The sequence below is a fragment of the Panulirus ornatus genome, chromosome 10 (assembly GCF_036320965.1).
Source record: "Panulirus ornatus isolate Po-2019 chromosome 10, ASM3632096v1, whole genome shotgun sequence".
NCBI classification, from domain to species: Eukaryota; Metazoa; Arthropoda; class Malacostraca; order Decapoda; family Palinuridae; genus Panulirus; species Panulirus ornatus.
In genome coordinates this window covers 58,985,203-59,004,606 of record NC_092233.1, presented here as the reverse complement: position 1 = coordinate 59,004,606, position 19,404 = coordinate 58,985,203, and the positions used below count along the sequence as shown (strand labels likewise).

Genomic DNA, 19,404 nt, shown 5'->3' with positions numbered 1-19,404 from the left:
GTTAACTTTTCTTCAGTTTTGTTAATCATTGTATATATTTTCCTTGCATCATTTTGTCCCAAACTTTCTTAATTTGGGGGGAACTTACCACACACTTGTTAAACTTACTTAGAAGTAAACTGACTACTATAAATGCTCAACTATTCTAGGGGAAACAAATAATTCAAAATGATTCTCAATAAATAATGTCAGAAAGGTGGCTCTGCTAACATAGTCATAACTGCATAATATTACAATTATCACTACAACGATAATTTTCCTTTGCTGAATCGCTATCTATCTAACTAAGCCTCTGACACCTATTCCATTTGGGAACTCCCTCAAGGAGGTGGCCACGGCAAGTAGTGCCTCACTCTCAACAGGCCACTTGGCAGAGGGCAACTCTAGCGTGTTTTTAGAGGCTCCTACCTAGCATGTCTACCTAATGAACCAACCAATTACTCTTATGCTCCCACCTAATATTCCTATCTACTACTACTACCTAATGCTCCTCTCAAATCTTCCTACCTACCACTTCTATCTATTCCTTTTACCACTTTGCCAAAAGGTAGGGCTAGCACATTGTGCTCACTGCAGGAAAAATCGACAGTTACACAGAATGAGTTGTGTTGTCAAGTGTTGTGTGTCAGGGAGAGTTTGTATGTTTGCGGACAGCATGCCAGCAGTCCAAGTGTTGGTGAGGCATAACAAAGGAAATTAATCCCCCTATCTGTAGCATGTTATGAACTAAGCTTGCTTGACCCATAATGTGGAGATACAGTATTTGTGATGCTACAGGTGCACCTGGCAAGGTGGGAACAACAACACTACATAATTCATCACTTATAATACAACTAATATTAATAATGATACACTAGACACATCGCTTCTACTACTAATGATAATGATAAAAGACCAGATACACTCCAGTAAGTGAAATTCCATCATGATTATGAGCCTCATATGACCCTTTAGTATTCTGTTAATGTCTTATATTACTATCTAAGAGAACTCTTAGACCTCCTTCCTGTTCCATCTCACTGATGTTGGGGTTAATATATCTTTACATCAGCCTCTACAATTCTTCCCACTGAATCTCTTAGCATGATATGCTGCTATTTTAACCGACAATTTATTCTTGGTGAATTTATGGAGCTTTGGATTTTCTCCTGCTTTATCCAAAACATTCCTTTCAAAGTTTCTTCACTCTTCCTTTCTAATCCTGCTAAAATTATTCCAAACACACATAACTTAAATGGCTGGCTTGAGTCTTGTCTATATCTTCACAACAACACATACCAACGCTCCTTTGCTTTTTGACATCTTTTACTGAACAGTTCCTCCTTTCTTAACATTCCTCCTATTCCATGAGATTAGAAATACCCAAGTTCCTAGATGTTCATTGCAAATTTCACGGAACATTTCATTGCAAAACCTTAAATCCTGGCAACAAAATTCCATTTCCCATTTCATGTTGCCACAGAAACTCTGTCGCTATGAGAATACAAATTCCCGAAGTCTACCTCTTTTGCTGAAATACTGCACCACTGATAATTCAACATCTCTGTTTTACTGTTTCAAGCACCATCCTAATTGCTCCTTCATTTTTATCATGGTATACTTGTTCTGGTTTATTAAAATTCTTTGAATGATCATACTAGCTGGGTTTCACAGTAGTGAGATACAGGAAAAATAATGGCTTTTGCTAGCTTTCAAATGGTCTTTAAGCCCAACTGTTATAAAACTGAGAAATGTGGTCACTTCTGACTTGAATAAGTACCATGATGCAGTACATGTGAACCTTGAAAGGTGGGCTTTGTTGGCCTTTAAGGCTAGGTTCTGGTACTCTTGGATCCCATCTTTCACCCTGAGGTATCTTTATTATAATTTAAAGATACTAGGTCACCTACTTTGAATGAACACAGTAAACTAAGTGTAATCTATAAGGCTGGGATGGCATCTGGTGGCCTCAAAATAGCCTTCAAAGGCCAATCTGCAGCAGCTGAAAACCATGTCCAAGTTCAGAAGTACTTGCATCTAAAACTTAAGAGCCTCTAAATGTCACACAAGGCTCTAACAGGTCTGAACATCGAAAGTGGCTCATAAAAATATTCAAGGAAACCAATAAGGCAAGAGAACATTTAAAGAATTTCAGTTAAGATACTTACGGACATTAAAGGAGATGTGCATGTAGTGATGACCACAATAGTGTAACCGCTTATGACGTGGGTCATAATATTTGAAGAATAGAAGAACATCCGAATCCTTGTCAAAGGCAGTTAGTGACTTCAGACCAGAATCTGGAGGCACTGTCTCAATAAACACTGTCCATGGATTACTGTTGTCACTTATCTGGAAACAGGAGAAAAAGATAAACATATATATTAATAAAAGTCACCATGTGGAAATACCCTGACTGCATTAATATAACTGGATCATGACTATGAGAAATTGCTACCACATGAACATAAACATGAAATACACTAAGATTACTGTGCTGTAGGTAGTAGTTGGTAGGCAGCCAATGACCAGGAAGGTATATTACTAGTACTATCTGCCAGAGTACTGGGAGGGTTATTCACAGCTGTGTAGTAGGCCAGCACTTATGTGGCTGTCAGGTTGCAATCCTCTAATCCAGGTTGCTGTCTTTTCTTTCTCCCTCAACCAAACATGGACTATACTGGCTTTCTGCCCACAAACAAAATCTCTTCTTGTCATACAAAACGCTTGACAACATTCAACTCAAACAGCTCATTCTTCGTAACTCTAGATTTCTCTGCAGGTAGCCCTGTGTGTGAGCCCTGCCTTTTGGTTGATAAAAAGGAGAAAAAGCGTAGGAGGCAGGACAGAAACTTGAGGGACACTGCTGTTAATGAAGAAAGGTGGAGAAGCTGATCCATCTACACCACAGACATAGATCAGCCAGAAAGGAAGCAAAGTATGAGGGAGTAAAGTGAGGGAAGAAAGCTAAAATCTCTCCTCATTAAATTCCATAAAAAAAAAAATTCACTTATATCCATTCATAAATTGCGTATGTCGTTTTGCTTTTGATACATTTCTGATCCAATAATTTTGCTTCTTCTGGTGTCATTAGCAAATCCCCTGTTAATGTCAGATATCATTATCATAAACAGTAGCAATAATAATAAAGTTCCCTGTGGTACCCAAGACAGAACATCTCCCTCCTCAGACATGATTCTGTTTGCTGCCACTCTCAACATTCCATCAGTCAAAACTCTATACTCCAACTCCCTCCCTATCTTATCTTTAATGATATGTTAAGTGCTATTGCTAAGTCAAGAAAAAGACTGTTCATTCCCTATCCTTGTATTAACTTCACTGTAAGTTATTGTAATGAGTTAATATTTGAGTTGGCATGCTTTTTCTGGCACAAATCCATGTTGGCCTTCATTTACGCAGCTGTTCTTGATTAGATGGTTTAACATTTGTCCTTCTAACACTTTTTCAAAGACTTTTATCACATGAAAAGTCAAGTTAAATGGTTTGTGTTGTTTAGGTTTTAGTTTGGAAACTTTTTTTTTATACTGGTAATACACAAGCCATTTGCAAGTGTCTCTGGTTTTCCTGCCATCTAGACCTTCCCTCAATAATAACATCCTTGGTTTCACTATTGTTGTTTCTTTTTGTGCCTTTATTTCTGTGGAATATGGCTTAGATTCTGTCTGGTGCTGGAAGTGAATTTTCTCTCAGCAGATAAATTGTTATCAACATCTTATATCAATGAAGGCAATTTTATCATACTGTCTAAACAGTTAGTCTTTTCATTCTATCTATCTAAATACAGTTAGTCTTTTCATTTCTATCTATCTAAATATCTGACACCCATTCTATCCGGGAACTCCCATCAAGGTAGTGGCCACTGCAAAAGTCTCCACTTATCCCTGTCTTAAAATGCCACCCTCATAAAAATTGTTCCACACATCATTCCATTTCTTTCCTTCCAGTACACTTCCATTCAATTTCCCAATGTCACAGGAGGTCTTCCTCTCACACCAACCCCTATAATCATACTACCATGTACTTTTCTTGTAAACTCTCCATCGTCCAGAATCCAAAACTGCCTCAAAGTATCACATTTCACCCACTCTAGCTTTCCATGATCAATTTCATTTTGCATTCCTTGCCATATCACATATCTTATACTCCCTCACTTCTTCCTCAATACCATCTCATCATACCATATGCTCCTCTACAACAGCTCCCTTCCACAGCCTGGATTCTTAACCTTTGTGGCGAATTCTTTATCTACGTATCAACTGCATAGGTCTGGGTCAGGAGGACTATCCAGCCCCTTAATGCTTTCTTTTCTTCCATACTTACACCTTCACCTTTCATTATTCTCTTGAGACCTAGTGCCTCTCCCAACCTTCCAACCCCACTCCTTCCATATCACCAAACTTATCCAAGATATATCCAAGATAGCTCCTAAATACATAAATTCTCTCACCTCTCTCTCTCCCCATATCCAAGACACAATTAAATACACTTTCATATCTCACTCTACAGGATTTTACAAAATATATTCTTTCAATTTCTTTCTTTTCAAACACCATCACTTCACTTTTATTCTCATTTACCTTCAATTGCCTGTGATTACACATATCATATAACCAACTTACAACCTTCTGTAACTCTTCACTCTCAGCAAACAAGCAAACAACAAAGTATCATCTGCAAACAGGCATGTCACTAGCCACCTTACCTCAACACTAAACTCTAGCTCTGCAACCTATTTCCCTACTTTTGCGTTCATCTATCTTATCAAGCCATCCATATATATGTTAAAATGCTACGGTGACATCACACAGTCCTGCCTCACACCCATATGTACACTGAATCTTTCATCTAATTTCATTCAATCCATCCACTCTTACACATGCATTTGCTACTTTATAGATGGCTTTCACAAAATTCAACAGTAGTCCCCCTGCCTCATATATCCTTCAAACATCCAATACAGCATTCCACTCAACTCTGTCATACACTCTCTCCAGTTCTATAAAAGATGGATGCAGCTTCTTACCTTTCACTAGATACTTTTCCAGAGTAATTTTCACCACAAAAATTGGAGTCACACATCATATACCTTTCCAAAAATCGCCTTGTTCCTCTCTTATTCTACATTCAGTCACTTTCATCACTCTACTAATCAATATTCTTGCATACACTTTTCGTACAATACTTAACAGACTTATTCCCCTTCATTGCTGTGTACATCCTTAAACACCTCTTCCTTTGAATAAATGAGAAATGATAGCTTTCACACAGCCCTTAGGCACTATCTTCTGATATCACCCAGTCCTCAGGCTCTACCTTCTGCTAAATTATCCATCAAAGGCATCCACTCTATCACACTTTCTGCTACATACTTCAACATTTCAGTCATAGTACCAACCCCTCCAGATGCCTTTCCTACCTTCAGTCTCAATATTGCTCTCTTTTACCTCCCTTCTTAAGAAGCAATTAGTTAATGCACAAAGATCTTTTACCTTCCATCCTCCACTCCATGCATGTAACAACTGCTGCCTCACCATCTCCCATATTCATCAGTTCTTCAAAATACTCTGCCCATCTTTCTTTCACTTCCATATCTTGATTCAGCAACTCCCCTTCCTTACTTCTCACATTAACATTTCCATACTTGCTTCCACCTCTTTCACCTCCTTCCCATACAAAATCTTATTTTCCCTAAACGTTTTACTCATCTTTCTTCCAAGATCTTCATCTACTCTTCCTTTACTATCCTCTATCAGCTTCTTAATATTCCACTTCACATCTTTTATTCTTCCCTCCTCCTTTGCCAAACTTCCACATTTGTCTATCTTCTCTTCCACAGCATTTCTAATCTCATCCATCCACCATGTATTTCCCTTTAAATTCTTATCTCATGATTATGTATCCAACTAGTAATTCTCCAACCTTTAACAGTCTTTCTCAGAACACTTTAAACACCTCATTCACACACATCTGCATCCTTACATTTGCTGCACATCCACCTAAACTTTTGCTCACCCTCCTTTCATACTCTTTGCATTCTTTACATTTCATCTTAACTACCAACACTTTTACCTCTGCATTCTTTCTTGCATCATATCTTTACTTCTTCCCAATCCTCACCTACACAACTGCAAGATGGTCAGTCTCCAAAGAATCCTCTAACAAAGGTAGAAAACAGTGGGTGAATAGATAGGAAAAAAAAAAAAAAAAAGCTGATTCATGTGAGAAACTGCAGAAGCTGGTGACTGAGTTTGGTAAAGTGTGTGGAAGAAGAAAGTTAAGAGTAAATGTGAATAAGAGCAAGGTTATTAGGTACAGTAGGGGTGAGGGTCAAGTCAATTGGGAGGTGAGTTTGAATGGAGAAAAACTGGAGGAAGTGAAGTGTTTTAGATATCTGGGAGTGGATCTGTCAGCGGATGGAACCATGGAAGCGGAAGTGGATCATAGGGTGGGGGAGGGGGCGAAAATTTTGGGAGCCTTGAAAAATGTGTGGAAGTCGAGAACATTATCTCGGAAAGCAAAAATGGGTATGTTTGAAGGAATAGTGGTTCCAACAATGTTGTATGGTTGCGAGGCGTGGGCTATGGATAGAGATGTGCGCAGGAGGATGGATGTGCTGGAAATGAGATGTTTGAGGACAATGTGTGGTGTGAGGTGGTTTGATCGAGTAAGTAACGTAAGGGTAAGAGAGATGTGTGGAAATAAAAAGAGCGTGGTTGAGAGAGCAGAAGAGGGTGTTTGAAATGGTTTGGGCACATGGAGAGAATGAGTGAGGAAAGATTGACCAAGAGGATATATGTGTCGGAGGTGGAGGGAACGAGGAGAAGAGGGAGACCAAATTGGAGGTGGAAAGATGGAGTGAAAAAGATTTTGTGTGATCGGGGCCTGAACATGCAGGAGGGTGAAAGGAGGGCAAGGAATAGAGTGAATTGGAGCGATGTGGTATACAGGGGTTGACGTGCTGTCAGTGGATTGAATCAAGGCATGTGAAGCGTCTGGGGTAAACCATGGAAGGCTGTGTAGGTATGTATATTTGCGTGTGTGGATGTATGTACATGTGTATGGGGGGGGGGGGGTGGGCCATTTCTTTCGTCTGTTTCCTTGCGCTACCTCGCAAACGCGGGAGACAGCGACAAAGTATGAAAAAAAAAAAAAAAAAAAAAAAAAAAATATATATATATATATATATATATATATATTCCCTGGGGATAGGGGAGAAAGAATACTTCCCACGTATTCCCTGCGTGTCGTAGAAGGCGACTAAAAGGGGAGGGAGCGGGGGGCTGGAAATCCTCCCCTCTCAATCTTTTTTAATTTTCCAAAAGAAGGAACAGAGAAGGGGGCCAGGTGAGGATATTCCCTCAATGGCCCAGTCCTCAGTTCTTAACGCTACCTCGCTAATGCGAGAAATGGCGAATAGTTTGAAAAAAAAAAAAAAAAAAAATATATATATTTATTTATATTTATTATACTTTGTCGCTGTCTCCCGCGTTTACGAGGTAGCGCAAGGAAACAGACGAAAGAAATGGCCCAACCCCCCCATACACATGTATATACATACGTCCACACACGCAAATATACATACCTACACAGCTTTCCATGGCTTACCCCAGACGCTTCACATGCCTTGATTCAATCCACTGACAGCACGTCAACCCCGGTATACCACATCGCTCCAATTCACTCTATTCCTTGCCCTCCTTTCACCCTCCTGCATGTTCAGGCCCCGATCACACAAAATCTTTTTCACTCCATCTTTCCACCTCCAATTTGGTCTCCCTCTTCTCCTTGTTCCCTCCACCTCCGACACATATATCCTCTTGGTCAATCTTTCCTCACTCATCCTCTCCATTTGCCCAAACCACTTCAAAACACCCTCTTCTGCTCTCTCAACCACGCTCTTTTTATTTCCACACATCTCTCTTACCCTTACGTTACTCACTCGATCAAACCACCTCACACCACACATTGTCCTCAAACATCTCATTTCCATCACATCCATCCTCCTGCGCACAACTCTATCCATAGCCCACGCCTCGCAACCATACAACATTGTTGGAACCACTATTCCTTCATACATACCCATTTTTGCTTTCCGAGATAATGTTCTCGACTTCCACACATTCTTCAAGGCCCCAGAATTTTCGCCCCCTCCCCCACCCTATGATCCACTTCCGCTTCCATGGTTCCATCCACTGCCAGATCCACTCCCAGATATCTAAAACACTTCACTTCCTCCAGTTTTTCTCCATTCAAACTCACCTCCCAATTGACTTGACCCTCAACCCTACTGTACCTAATAACCTTGCTCTTATTCACATTTACTCTTAACTTTCTTCTTCCACACACTTTACCAAACTCAGTCACCAGTTTCTGCAGTTTCTCACATGAATCAGCCACCAGCGCTGTATCATCAGCGAACAACAACTGACTCACTTCCCAAGCTCTCTCATCCCCAACAGACTTCATACTTGCCCCTCTTTCCAAAACTCTTGCATTTACCTCCCTAACAACCCCATCCATAAACAAATTAAACAACCATGGAGACATCACACACCCCTGCCGCAAACCTACATTCACTGAGAACCAATCACTTTCCTCTCTTCCTACACGTACACATGCCTTACATCCTCGATAAAAACTTTTCACTGCTTCTAACAACTTTCCTCCCACACCATATATTCTTAATACCTTCCACAGAGCATCTTTATCAACTCTATCATATGCCTTCTCCAGATCCATAAATGCTACATACAAATCCATATATATATATATATATATATATATATACACATATAATTTGGTCTCCCACTTCTCCTCGTTCCCTCCACCTCTGATACATATATCCTCTTGGTCAATCTTTCCTCACTCATTCTCTCCATGTGCCCAAACCATTTCAAAATATCCTCTTCTGCTCTCTCAACCATGCTCTTTTTATTTCCACACATCTCTCTTACCCTTACATTACTTACTCGATCAAACCACCTCACACCACATCCATAGCCCACGCCTCGCAACCATACAACATTGTTGGAACCACTATTCCTTCAAACATAGCCATTTTTGCTTTCAGAGATAATGTTCTTGACTTCCACACATACACATAAATATAAAAATTACACTTCGACATACATACGCCAGTGCTAATGGGTGCATGCATGATAGTGAATATCAGATGATCCCAGCATTGTGTACATCACAGCATCTCTCAGTTCTCAAAAGGTAAAAAGAAACAAAAGAATCATTTAATACAGCTGGTTAATGAAAAAATGAGATAATCATGATAGAAATTTAGTAGGATAAAAAAAAGCTGTGCAGGTATAAGAATTCTACGTGCCATGCTGACATACGTCTGACTTACATCCATTTCGAGATCCGACCGATTGGTCAGAATGGAACTCGAATGTATGTCGGGGAGCATCTGCATAGCACGATAAAAATATGAAAGAAAACTTGGTGTTTTCCTTAAGATGACCATTAGCAGCCGCAACATGACTCAAAATGATTTTACAAGTGCCTGTGATATAGGAATCTCATATCATTTTGCTCTGGCATCATTATAAAAGGCATTAAGACTGAAAATCTAAAAATATTTCTTAATTTATCATCTAACAGAAAAGAATCTTTGATACAGTAAATAGTTTTTTTTTTTCAAGTCACAATTACAAGACTTTAAAGTCATTCACAGAATCTGCAACCAATATCATTGTATAAGGACCCCCTGTACTACCCATGTGTTTCCTGCATGGCAATGAAGGTGCATAAGACGGAAGAGAGTAAAGAGTGGGCTGTAGGAAATCTTCCACTCTTTTGTTACTTTCCAAGGAAAGGAACAGAAGGAGAGGTCAAGACAGGATTTTTCTCGCAGGAAGAGATGTCAAGACAGGATTTTTCCTCAAACACTTATGTATATTCCTAATGTTGCTTTGCTAAAGTGGGAAACAGCAAACAAGCATGAACATGAAAATTAATTATGTACGTATATACAATATGTAAATACTTGAAAACCCACTCGGAAAGACAGTATCTACAATAACAATAATCATAAACAATCCAATATTCAAACACTGCTCAGTTCCAAGAAATTCACACAGGAACTTTCTCAGTGCACTCTTTCACAAACTTTTAATACATATAATTAACTATTTGTACCGAAGAGAGAGTGATTCCTACACTTATGGGGCCCCATCTCTTTAACTCTCTTAAACAATCATACAACTTCTTAACCTTCTGTATTCTGTCAGCATTCACAATGTCATCACTGATACCTCTGATAGTATCACGTACTTCTCATCTTCCTAATATGTATCTTCTTTAATTTCCTGACTGTTCTTTCTTCACATCTTTCAAAGAACTGGTCATTATTAACATTGTCACACTGGTCTAGAAACTTAAAGGTGATGATCATGTCTCCCCTAATTCCTCTCTTTCCCAAGCTAGGCAATTTTATTCCTCAAACCTCTTACTGGAGTTTCCTAGTTATGGAGACTCTATTGCAATGGCCACCCTCTTGAGTGAGTTCCATATGGGAACAGGTGACAGAGATAGACTGATAAAACCTCACTCTATAACTCAGTTCTCTTATTTCAATTACCATTTTTACTGCCCTCCTAAGAGTCCTCTCCGAGAATGTTCTATTTCTTTAAGTAGGGTGACCAAACATGAAATACAAATTCTATTACATGTCTAATCTCAGGTGAAAATAACATATTGAACATCTCATCAATGTACTTGGGTGCAATTCTAACATTAACCAAATGAGAGTAAGCCTTCTTAACAATTCTACTGACATGGCATTCTGGCAATAGAATGTGAATAATGCTGTTATCTGCTAATTCAAAGTCATATCAAAGCTTTCTCTTAGCATGTTTGATAATTATACTCCATCTTCTTGGGCTTTATTCTATCAACCTCATGTCGAACCAACTAGGAGCATGCATTCGTCCATTAGAAAACTGATACAACTCTCAACATGCTTTACTTCTCTCATGACCTTAGTCCCATCTGCAAACATATTCAAGCTATCTACCTTTTACATTTTCCTCCTCTTCCACAGCATCTTTAATCTCTCTCATACCCCATGCACTGCCTTTTTTATTCCTATATCTCATAAACCTGTATCCAACTACCACATCTAAAACCTTTAATTGTATTTCTTCAAACATTTTAAAGACCTCATTCACACATGACTGCATCCCCACATTCACTGCACTTTCATCTAAGCTTTCAAATGCCTTCCTTTCATACTCCTACCTGCATTTTTTCTGATTAATCTTCTCGTTTGCCAACACTTTTGCCTCTTTTCTTCCTTACACTATACCTCAACTTCTCCCTGATCCTCATCCCACCAGAACCACGAAATGGTCAGAGTCTCCAGAGAATGCTCTCATTACTATAGTACATACATACCATGGCCTTTCTCAATATTTCATCCACTGCCACACAGTCAATCAAACCCTTTTGCTTTTCCCTTCCATCATTCCTCATTCATCCAAGTATAACTGTGGATCTTGTGCTGAAAAAAAGGTGTTTGCACAAGATAACTTCCATTCTCATATATCCCAGTCATTCCCCATTTACCAATAATCTTGCCAATTTCATCACATCCCACTTTCGCATTTATATCATCTATTACAACAATCTTTCTCTAATTCTCAAAACCATTTATACACATATTCAAATTTCTCCAGAAACCCTTTGTTTCATCCTTATCTCATACAGTCTTCATATTAACAGGCACATATACACATACCCATGCATACTTCATAATTCCAACCTTTCCTTTAATCCACACTATTCATGATCCATTCCATACAAGCTCTGTAACACCCTCCAACAATGTTGGTGATAGCAAACTGTACATCCTTCTTTCCCTCTTCCCTGATAATTTTCATTCATTCTCATCCACCCTACTCATCCTTCCATGCCCTCCCATAAGTTGCATTCATCTTTTCCATTTTCACTCCATAAACCCTACCCAAGGATATAGATTTCCCAAATCCCCAACACATCCAAGCTATAACTCTTAAACTCCACAAGCTCCTCTTTTACTCTCACCCGTCATCTCATTTACACTCAGCCATCAATCTCAATTGCTTGTCTCTTTTACTCCTTGGCATTAAGTGGTAGACTCCAGTGCTGCTCCAGAGTTTTTTGTTTTTTGTGCCTCACACTTGACAGGCCACTAGCAGAGGTAGCAACTCCAGCACAGTGTTTCCAAAGGCAGCAAGGCCCCAAAATTGTCCCCAAAACTGATAGATCCCAGCACACCTCATGTGCTTGTCTGTATTTAAAAGATTGCCCTGATAGAGTTGGGCAACAACTCCCCTTTCGGTTCCACCCCTACGGGTGTAGTAATGAGGTCACCTCAAGACAGCAAGGTGAAACTTAGATACTTTAGAAAACAAGTGTCCCCTTGAGGTTCTGAAACTCAAAAAGTTTTCCCATTTTTTTTGCCTATTCATGGGAACAGCAACTCTTAACCTCATTGGTTATGATGCTGCCACTGCGCAACATGCTTTAAATAACTGACTTCCCGATTCAGTCATAAATTCCAACCCAACCATCAGAAACTACAATCCTGGGTGGGGTGGTGTGATGGAAGGTATCAATTTCATGGGCAACAAAAGTGGAAGACTGGAAAGCTAGCCATATAGGGGTCAAAGTAATCTGTCTGTGTTTTGGTCTCAGAAGTCCACTTGATATGTTTAGTTCAACAATAATTTCAAGGTGCTTACTATCTTAGTTACAGCCTTGGGAGTTATATTGCTGCTCCAGTTGTTGTATTTATGAACCAGGGGTCTTTTTCTCTTCATTAAGGCTTATCTGAGTTAGCCATCTATATTGTTTCTTGTACAATTCAAGGACTACATTTTTGGGCAAGGTGTGTTTCAGTTACTTGTGAAAAAGAAAGGATGGGCTGCATCTTATTTTGGTTAAATTGATCTTTTTTTTCCTTTACTGCATTTTTCCTGAGAGCATATTTCATTGTTGTAGCTATGGGACCTTTTTCAGGGAGAAAGCATTTTTGATAATCTGCTTGGTATTCTCTCCATACATAGTTCTTTTCTTAGCGCAGTGAGCAAATCTTATAATCAGAAGGTTTGTCACATTCCTTTGTGGTGTTGGCATAAACTTAGAGCAAATGGGCAGGGAGATAAATTGCTCCAGGGCTGTACAGTTAATATAATTTTTCAAGTCCATCCTGACAGGCTTAATTAGCCATATCTTCCAAGTCAGAGAGCGAGAGAGAGAAAGCGAGAGAGAGAGAGAGAGAGAGAGAGAGAGAGAGAGAGAGAGAGAGAGAGAGAGAGAGAGGAGAGGAGAGGAGAGGAGAGGAGAGGAGAGGAGAGGAGAGGAGAGAAGAGAAGAGAAGAGAAGAGAAGAGAAGAGAAGAGAAGAGAAGAGAAGAGAAGAGAGAGAGAGAGAGCGAGAATGTGTGTGTGTCATAAACTAGGTTTGGAAGGCAATAAACTTTAACAGTCTGTCTGAGTTCAAAAAGAAACTTGTTTCGTGACAAGCTGCAGAGTGAACAAGAAAGGAAGTAAAAGATTTCAAGGAAGAGAAGAAATTATGTGTTGAGTCTTTAGCATAGAAGTAGATTTGGTTATTTGTAGAAGAAAGGAAGTCATTCATAAAAAGGAGGAAACGTGTAAGGGACAGGACAAAACCTTAAGGAACCCCACTACTGATAAGGAAAGAGGGAGAGGCTGATTCATCATCAAACACAGAGACAGAAGTACCACAGAAGAAGCTATATGTGAGGGAGCAAAGTGAGGGAGGCAAGCCATAAAGAAGGGGGGTGGAACATGGAGACGAAACCCTGATGCCACACTCTAACAAAAAATTTGATATATCAAGGGTAACTACACAGGACTCCCCGAAGTCTTTCACCGATGATTCCAGAAATTAGTAAGATACAAAAGGATATCACCAGTGGATCTTGTGTTATGGAAGCCATACTAAAGATCCGAGAGGCTGTGAGATTCATGTCTGAGGATATGGAGGTTAAGGAGGAGTTCAAAGACTTTAGAAACAGAATCAATATCAGCAACATTACAATAGTCAACAGGGTTACAATGGTCACCATTTTTTGTGATGGGATGTACCAGTGCATGCTTCCAAGAAGGTAAAGAATTTGTTTCTAAAGAGAAATAATGTCAAAAAGCAAAGCAGCTTGATGTACTGTGGCAAAGATACAGATTGTACCATATCCAGCCTGCAATTGCCTGGTATATAAGAGCCAGGGATGAGTACAGCAGGATACGAAAGGAGCAACAAAGAAACTAAAAAAAGAATATTATGGACAGAACAGGAAATAATGCCAAAAGTTTTCTGTAAATTCATTAGAAGTCAAATTTCCGTTAAAAGGCACCTAATCAGGATCCAGAGTGAAGAATTGTTTAAGATGATGTAAGGATATGAGACAAAGTGAATAACATGTTAAAAAGTGTTTTCACACTAAAAGCCACTATAATAGACCCCAACACCAATTACATGGAAAGGATGTTTCAGAATTATTGACATTTCTAGAAATTATATTAACAGAATGCTAAAAGGTCTTGAACCATACAAGGCCCATTGATCTGATTAAATTTTACCAAATGTGATGACGATCTGTGCAGATACGCTACAGAGAGCAAATGAAATACTGTTCAAAACATCACTTAAGCGAGGAAAAGTGTCAAAAAATAAATCTATACCAATCTATATGAAAGGAGACTAAGAGCAGTCCCTTAACTAAAGACCAGTCTCACTAATGAGTGTGGTGTGTAAGGTGGATGACTTTCTACAGGACAGAAACAGAAGTTACTCAAGAGAGAAACAACACAGTTTTAGGGTTGTCACGTGTAACAAATCTCCTGCAGTCCTAAGAGTGAGTAATCTCAGTTTTCAACAAAGGGGAAGGCTGGGTGGACACAATATATTGTCCTCAAACATTGCATTTCCAATACCTTCACCCTCCTTCCCACATCCTCATCTGTAGCCCAGGCCTTGCATCCAATGCAACATCATTGGTAGTACTATACCTTCAAACATGCCCATTTTTACCCCCCAGATATCAACCTCTCCACATATTCCTTAATGCTCCTAGAACCTTGACCCCCTCAACTACCCTGTGACTCACTTCCACTTTCATGGTTTCATTAATTGCCATGTCCAATCCCAGATCTATCTAAAAGTTTTCACTTCCTTGAAACTTTCTCCATTCAAACTCACACCCCAACTAACCTATTCCTCTGCCCTGATAACCTAATACTTATCTATCTATCTATCTGTATCTCTGATGTCTGTCCCCTTCTAGAACTCCCTTAAGGGAGTAGCCAAGGAAATAGAGTCTACATAATTAGTGAACTCTAGCTGCTTCTTAGCCTCTAGTGCCTCAATCCTTAAAAGGCCACTGACAGAGGGAAATTCTAAGACAGTGTTTGCAGAGGCTCCTACCTAATGTTCCTACTACATACTTCTACCTAATGCTCCTGCCTAATGTTCCTACCTACTTCAACCTAATCTTGCAACCTACTACTTCTATCTATTGCTCCTACCATTTTGCCAAAACTAAGGTCTAGCACACAGAGCTCACCACAGGGAAATCTAGTTATGAAGAATGAATGAGCTGTACAAATGAAGTTTTGTCAAGCGATATATATGACAAACTGAGATTGTTTTGTTTGTGGACAGAATATAAGTAGTCCAGGTGTGAGTGAGGTGGAAAGTAGACAATTAACTGGGTCAGGCTGCAACTTGACAACCACTGAAGTGCTGGCTCACTAGACAGCTGTCACTAACCCTCCCAATACCCTGGTGAGTTGTACTGGTAACATACTTAAAAACCTTTCTTTTATTCACATTTACTCTCAATTTCCCCTTTCACACACATTCCCAAACTCAGTTACCAACTTCTGCAGTTCTGACTCAAACTGACTCGGTTCCCAAGCCCCTTTCATCCCCTTCAGAATGCATACTCACCCATCTCCCCACATTTTCCTCCCTCACCACCCCATCCATAAACAAATAAAACAATCATGATGATATCAATCAAACAATCATGATGATATCAAACCCCTGCAGCAGACCATTCTTCACCTACAATCATTCAGTCTCCTCTCTTCCTACTTGCACACACACATTACTTCTAACTGCTTCCATTAGCTTTCCTCCCACATCGATGCTGTTTCCAGGAATTGATAAAGACAAGAAAGTATGAATATATATATATATATATATATATATATATATATATATATATATATATATATTCATATTTATTGATTATTTATTATTATACTTTGTCGCTGTCTCCCACGTTAACGAGGTAGCGCAAGGAAACAGGCGAAAGAATGGCCCAACCCACCCGCATACACGTTTATACATAGGCATCCACACACACATTTACATACCTATACATTTCAAAGTATACATATATATACATACACAGACATATACATATATACACATGTACATAATTCATACTTGCTGCCTTTATTCATTCCCATCAACCCCACCACACATGAAATGACAACCCCCTCCCCCTGCACGCATGCAAGGTAGTGCTAGGAAAAGACAAGAAAGGCCACATTCGTTCACATTCAGTCTCTAGCTGTCATGTATAATGCATTGAAACTACAGCTCCCTTTCCACATCCATGCTCCACAAAACTTTCCATGGTTTACCCCAGACGCTTCACATGCCCTGGTTCAATCCATCGACAGCACGTCAACCCCGGTATATCACATCTTTCTAATCTACTCTATTCCTTGCACGCCTTTCACCCTCCTGCATGTTCAGGCCCCGATCGCTCAAAATCTTTTTCACTCCATCCTTCCACCTAAAATTTGGTCTCCCACTTCTCCTCGTTCCCTCCACCTCTGACACATATATCCTCTTTGTCAATCTTTCCTCACTCATTCTCTCCACGTGACCAAAGCATTTCAATACACCCTCTTCTGCTCTCTCAACCACACTCTCTTTCTTACCACACATCTCTCTTACCATTTCATTACTTACTCGATAAAACCACCTCACACCAAATATTGTCCTCAAACATCTCATTTCCAACACATCCACCCTCCTCCACACAAGAATATCTATTGCCCACACCTCGCAACCACATAACATTGTTGGAACCACTATTCCTTCAAACATAACCATTTTTGCTTTCCAAGATAATGTTCTCGCCTTCCACACATTTTTCAATGCTCCCAGAACTTTTGCCCCCTCCCCAACCCTGTGACTCACTTCCACTTCCATGGTTCCATCCGCTACCAAATCCACTTCCAGATATCTGTAACACTTCACTTCCTCCAGTTTTTCTCCATTCAAACTTACCTCCCAATTGACTTGTCCCTCAACCCTACTGTACCTAATAACCTTGCTCTTATTCACATTTACTCTCAGCTTTCTTCTTTCATGCTCTTTACCAAACTCAGTCACCAGCTTTTGCAGTTTCTCACCCGAATCAGCCACCAGAGCTGTATCATTGGCGAAAACAACAACTGACTCACTTCCCAAGCCCTCACATCCACAAAAGACTGCATACTTGCCCCTCTCTCCAAAACTCTTGCATTCACCTCCCTAACAACCCCATCCATAAACAAATCAAACAACCATGGAGATATCATGCACCCCTGTCGCAAACTGACATTCAGTGAGAACCAATCACTTTCCTCTCTTCCTAGAGAGAGGCATTTGGACGATTTTTGCAGGAAAAAATGCAATTGAGTGGGAGATGTATAAAAGAAAGAGACAGGAGGTCAAGAGAAAGGTGCAAGAGGTGAAAAAAAAGGGCAAATGAGAGTTGGGGTGAGAGAGTATCATTAAATTTTAGGGAGAATAAAAAGATGTTCTGGAAGGAGGTAAATAAAGTGCGTAAGACAAGGGAGCAAATGGGAACTTCAGTGAAGGGCGCAAATGGGGAGGTGATAACAAGTAGTGGTGATGTGAGAAGGAGATGGAGTGAGTATTTTGAAGGTTTGTTGAATGTGTTTGATGATAGAGTGGCAGATATAGGGTGTTTTGGTCGAGGTGGTGTGCAAAGTGAGAGGGTTAGGGAAAATGATTTGGTAAACAGAGAAGAGGTAGTGAAAGCTTTGCGGAAGATGAAAGCCGGCAAGGCAGCAGGTTTGGATGGTATTGCAGTGGAATTTATTAAAAAAGGGGGTGACTGTATTGTTGACTGGTTGGTAAGGTTATTTAATGTATGTATGACTCATGGTGAGGTGCCTGAGGATTGGCGGAATGCGTGCATAGTGCCATTGTACAAAGGCAAAGGGGATAAGAGTGAGTGCTCAAATTACAGAGGTATAAGTTTGTTGAGTATTCCTGGTAAATTATATGGGAGGGTATTGATTGAGAGGGTGAAGGCATGTACAGAGCATCAGATTGGGGAAGAGCAGTGGGGTTTCAGAAGTGGTAGAGGATGTGTGGATCAGGTGTTTGCTTTGAAGAATGTATGTGAGAAATACTTAGAAAAGCAAATGGATTTGTATGTAGCATTTATGGATCTGGAGAAGGCATATGATAGAGTTGATAGAGATGCTCTGTGGAAGGTATTAAGAATATATGGTGTGGGAGGAAAGTTGTTAGAAGCAGTGAAAAGTTTTTATTGAGGATGTAAGGCATGTGTACGTGTAGGAAGAGAGGAAAGTGATTGGTTCTCAGTGAATGTAGGTTTGCGGCAGGGGTGTGTGATGTCTCCAATGTTGTTTAATTTGTTTATGGATGGGGTTGTTAGGGAGGTAAATGCAAGAGTTTTGGAAAGAGGGGCAAGTATGAAGTCTGTTGGGGATGAGAGAGCTTGGGAAGTGAGTCAGTTGTTGTTCGCTGATGATACAGCGCTGGTGGCTGATTCATGTGAGAAACTGCAGAAGCTGGTGACTGAGTTTGGTAAAGTGTGTGGAAGAAGAAAGTTAAGAGTAAATGTGAATAAGAGCAAGGTTATTAGGTACAGTAGGGTTGAGGGTCAAGTCAATTGGGAGGTGAGTTTGAATGGAGAAAAACTGGAGGAAGTGAAGTGTTTTAGATATCTGGGAGTGGATCTGGCAGCAGATGGAACCATGGAAGCGGAAGTGGATCATAGGGTGGGGGAGGGGGCGAAAATTCTGGGGGGCTTGAAGAATGTGTGGAAGTCGAGAACATTATCTCAGAAAGCAAAAATGGGTATGTTTGAAAGAATAGTGGTTCCAACAATGTTGTATGGTTGCGAGGCGTGGGCTATGGATAGAGTTGTGCGCAGGAGGATGGATGTGCTGGAAATGAGATGTTTGAGGACAATGTGTGGTGTGAGGTGGTTTGATCGAGTGAGTAACGTAAGGGTAAGAGAGATGTGTGGAAATAAAAAGAGCATGGTTGAGAGAGCAGAAGAGGGTGTTTTGAAGTGGTTTGGGCACATGGAGAGAATGAGTGAGG

The 19,404-nt window shown here is 40.0% G+C and overlaps 1 protein-coding gene across 2 annotated transcripts in view; it reads right to left on the bottom strand.

Moving 5' to 3' along the window:
• Window positions 1-19,404, bottom strand: part of Usp7 (Ubiquitin-specific protease 7) — an 85,499-nt gene that overhangs the window by 16,045 nt on the left and 50,050 nt on the right. For both annotated transcript variants that reach the window (XM_071665979.1, XM_071665980.1), the window contains exon 14: window positions 2,148-2,331. In XM_071665979.1, coding sequence (XP_071522080.1) covers window positions 2,148-2,331 — 184 coding nt within the window. The remainder of the gene's footprint in view (window positions 1-2,147; window positions 2,332-19,404) is intronic.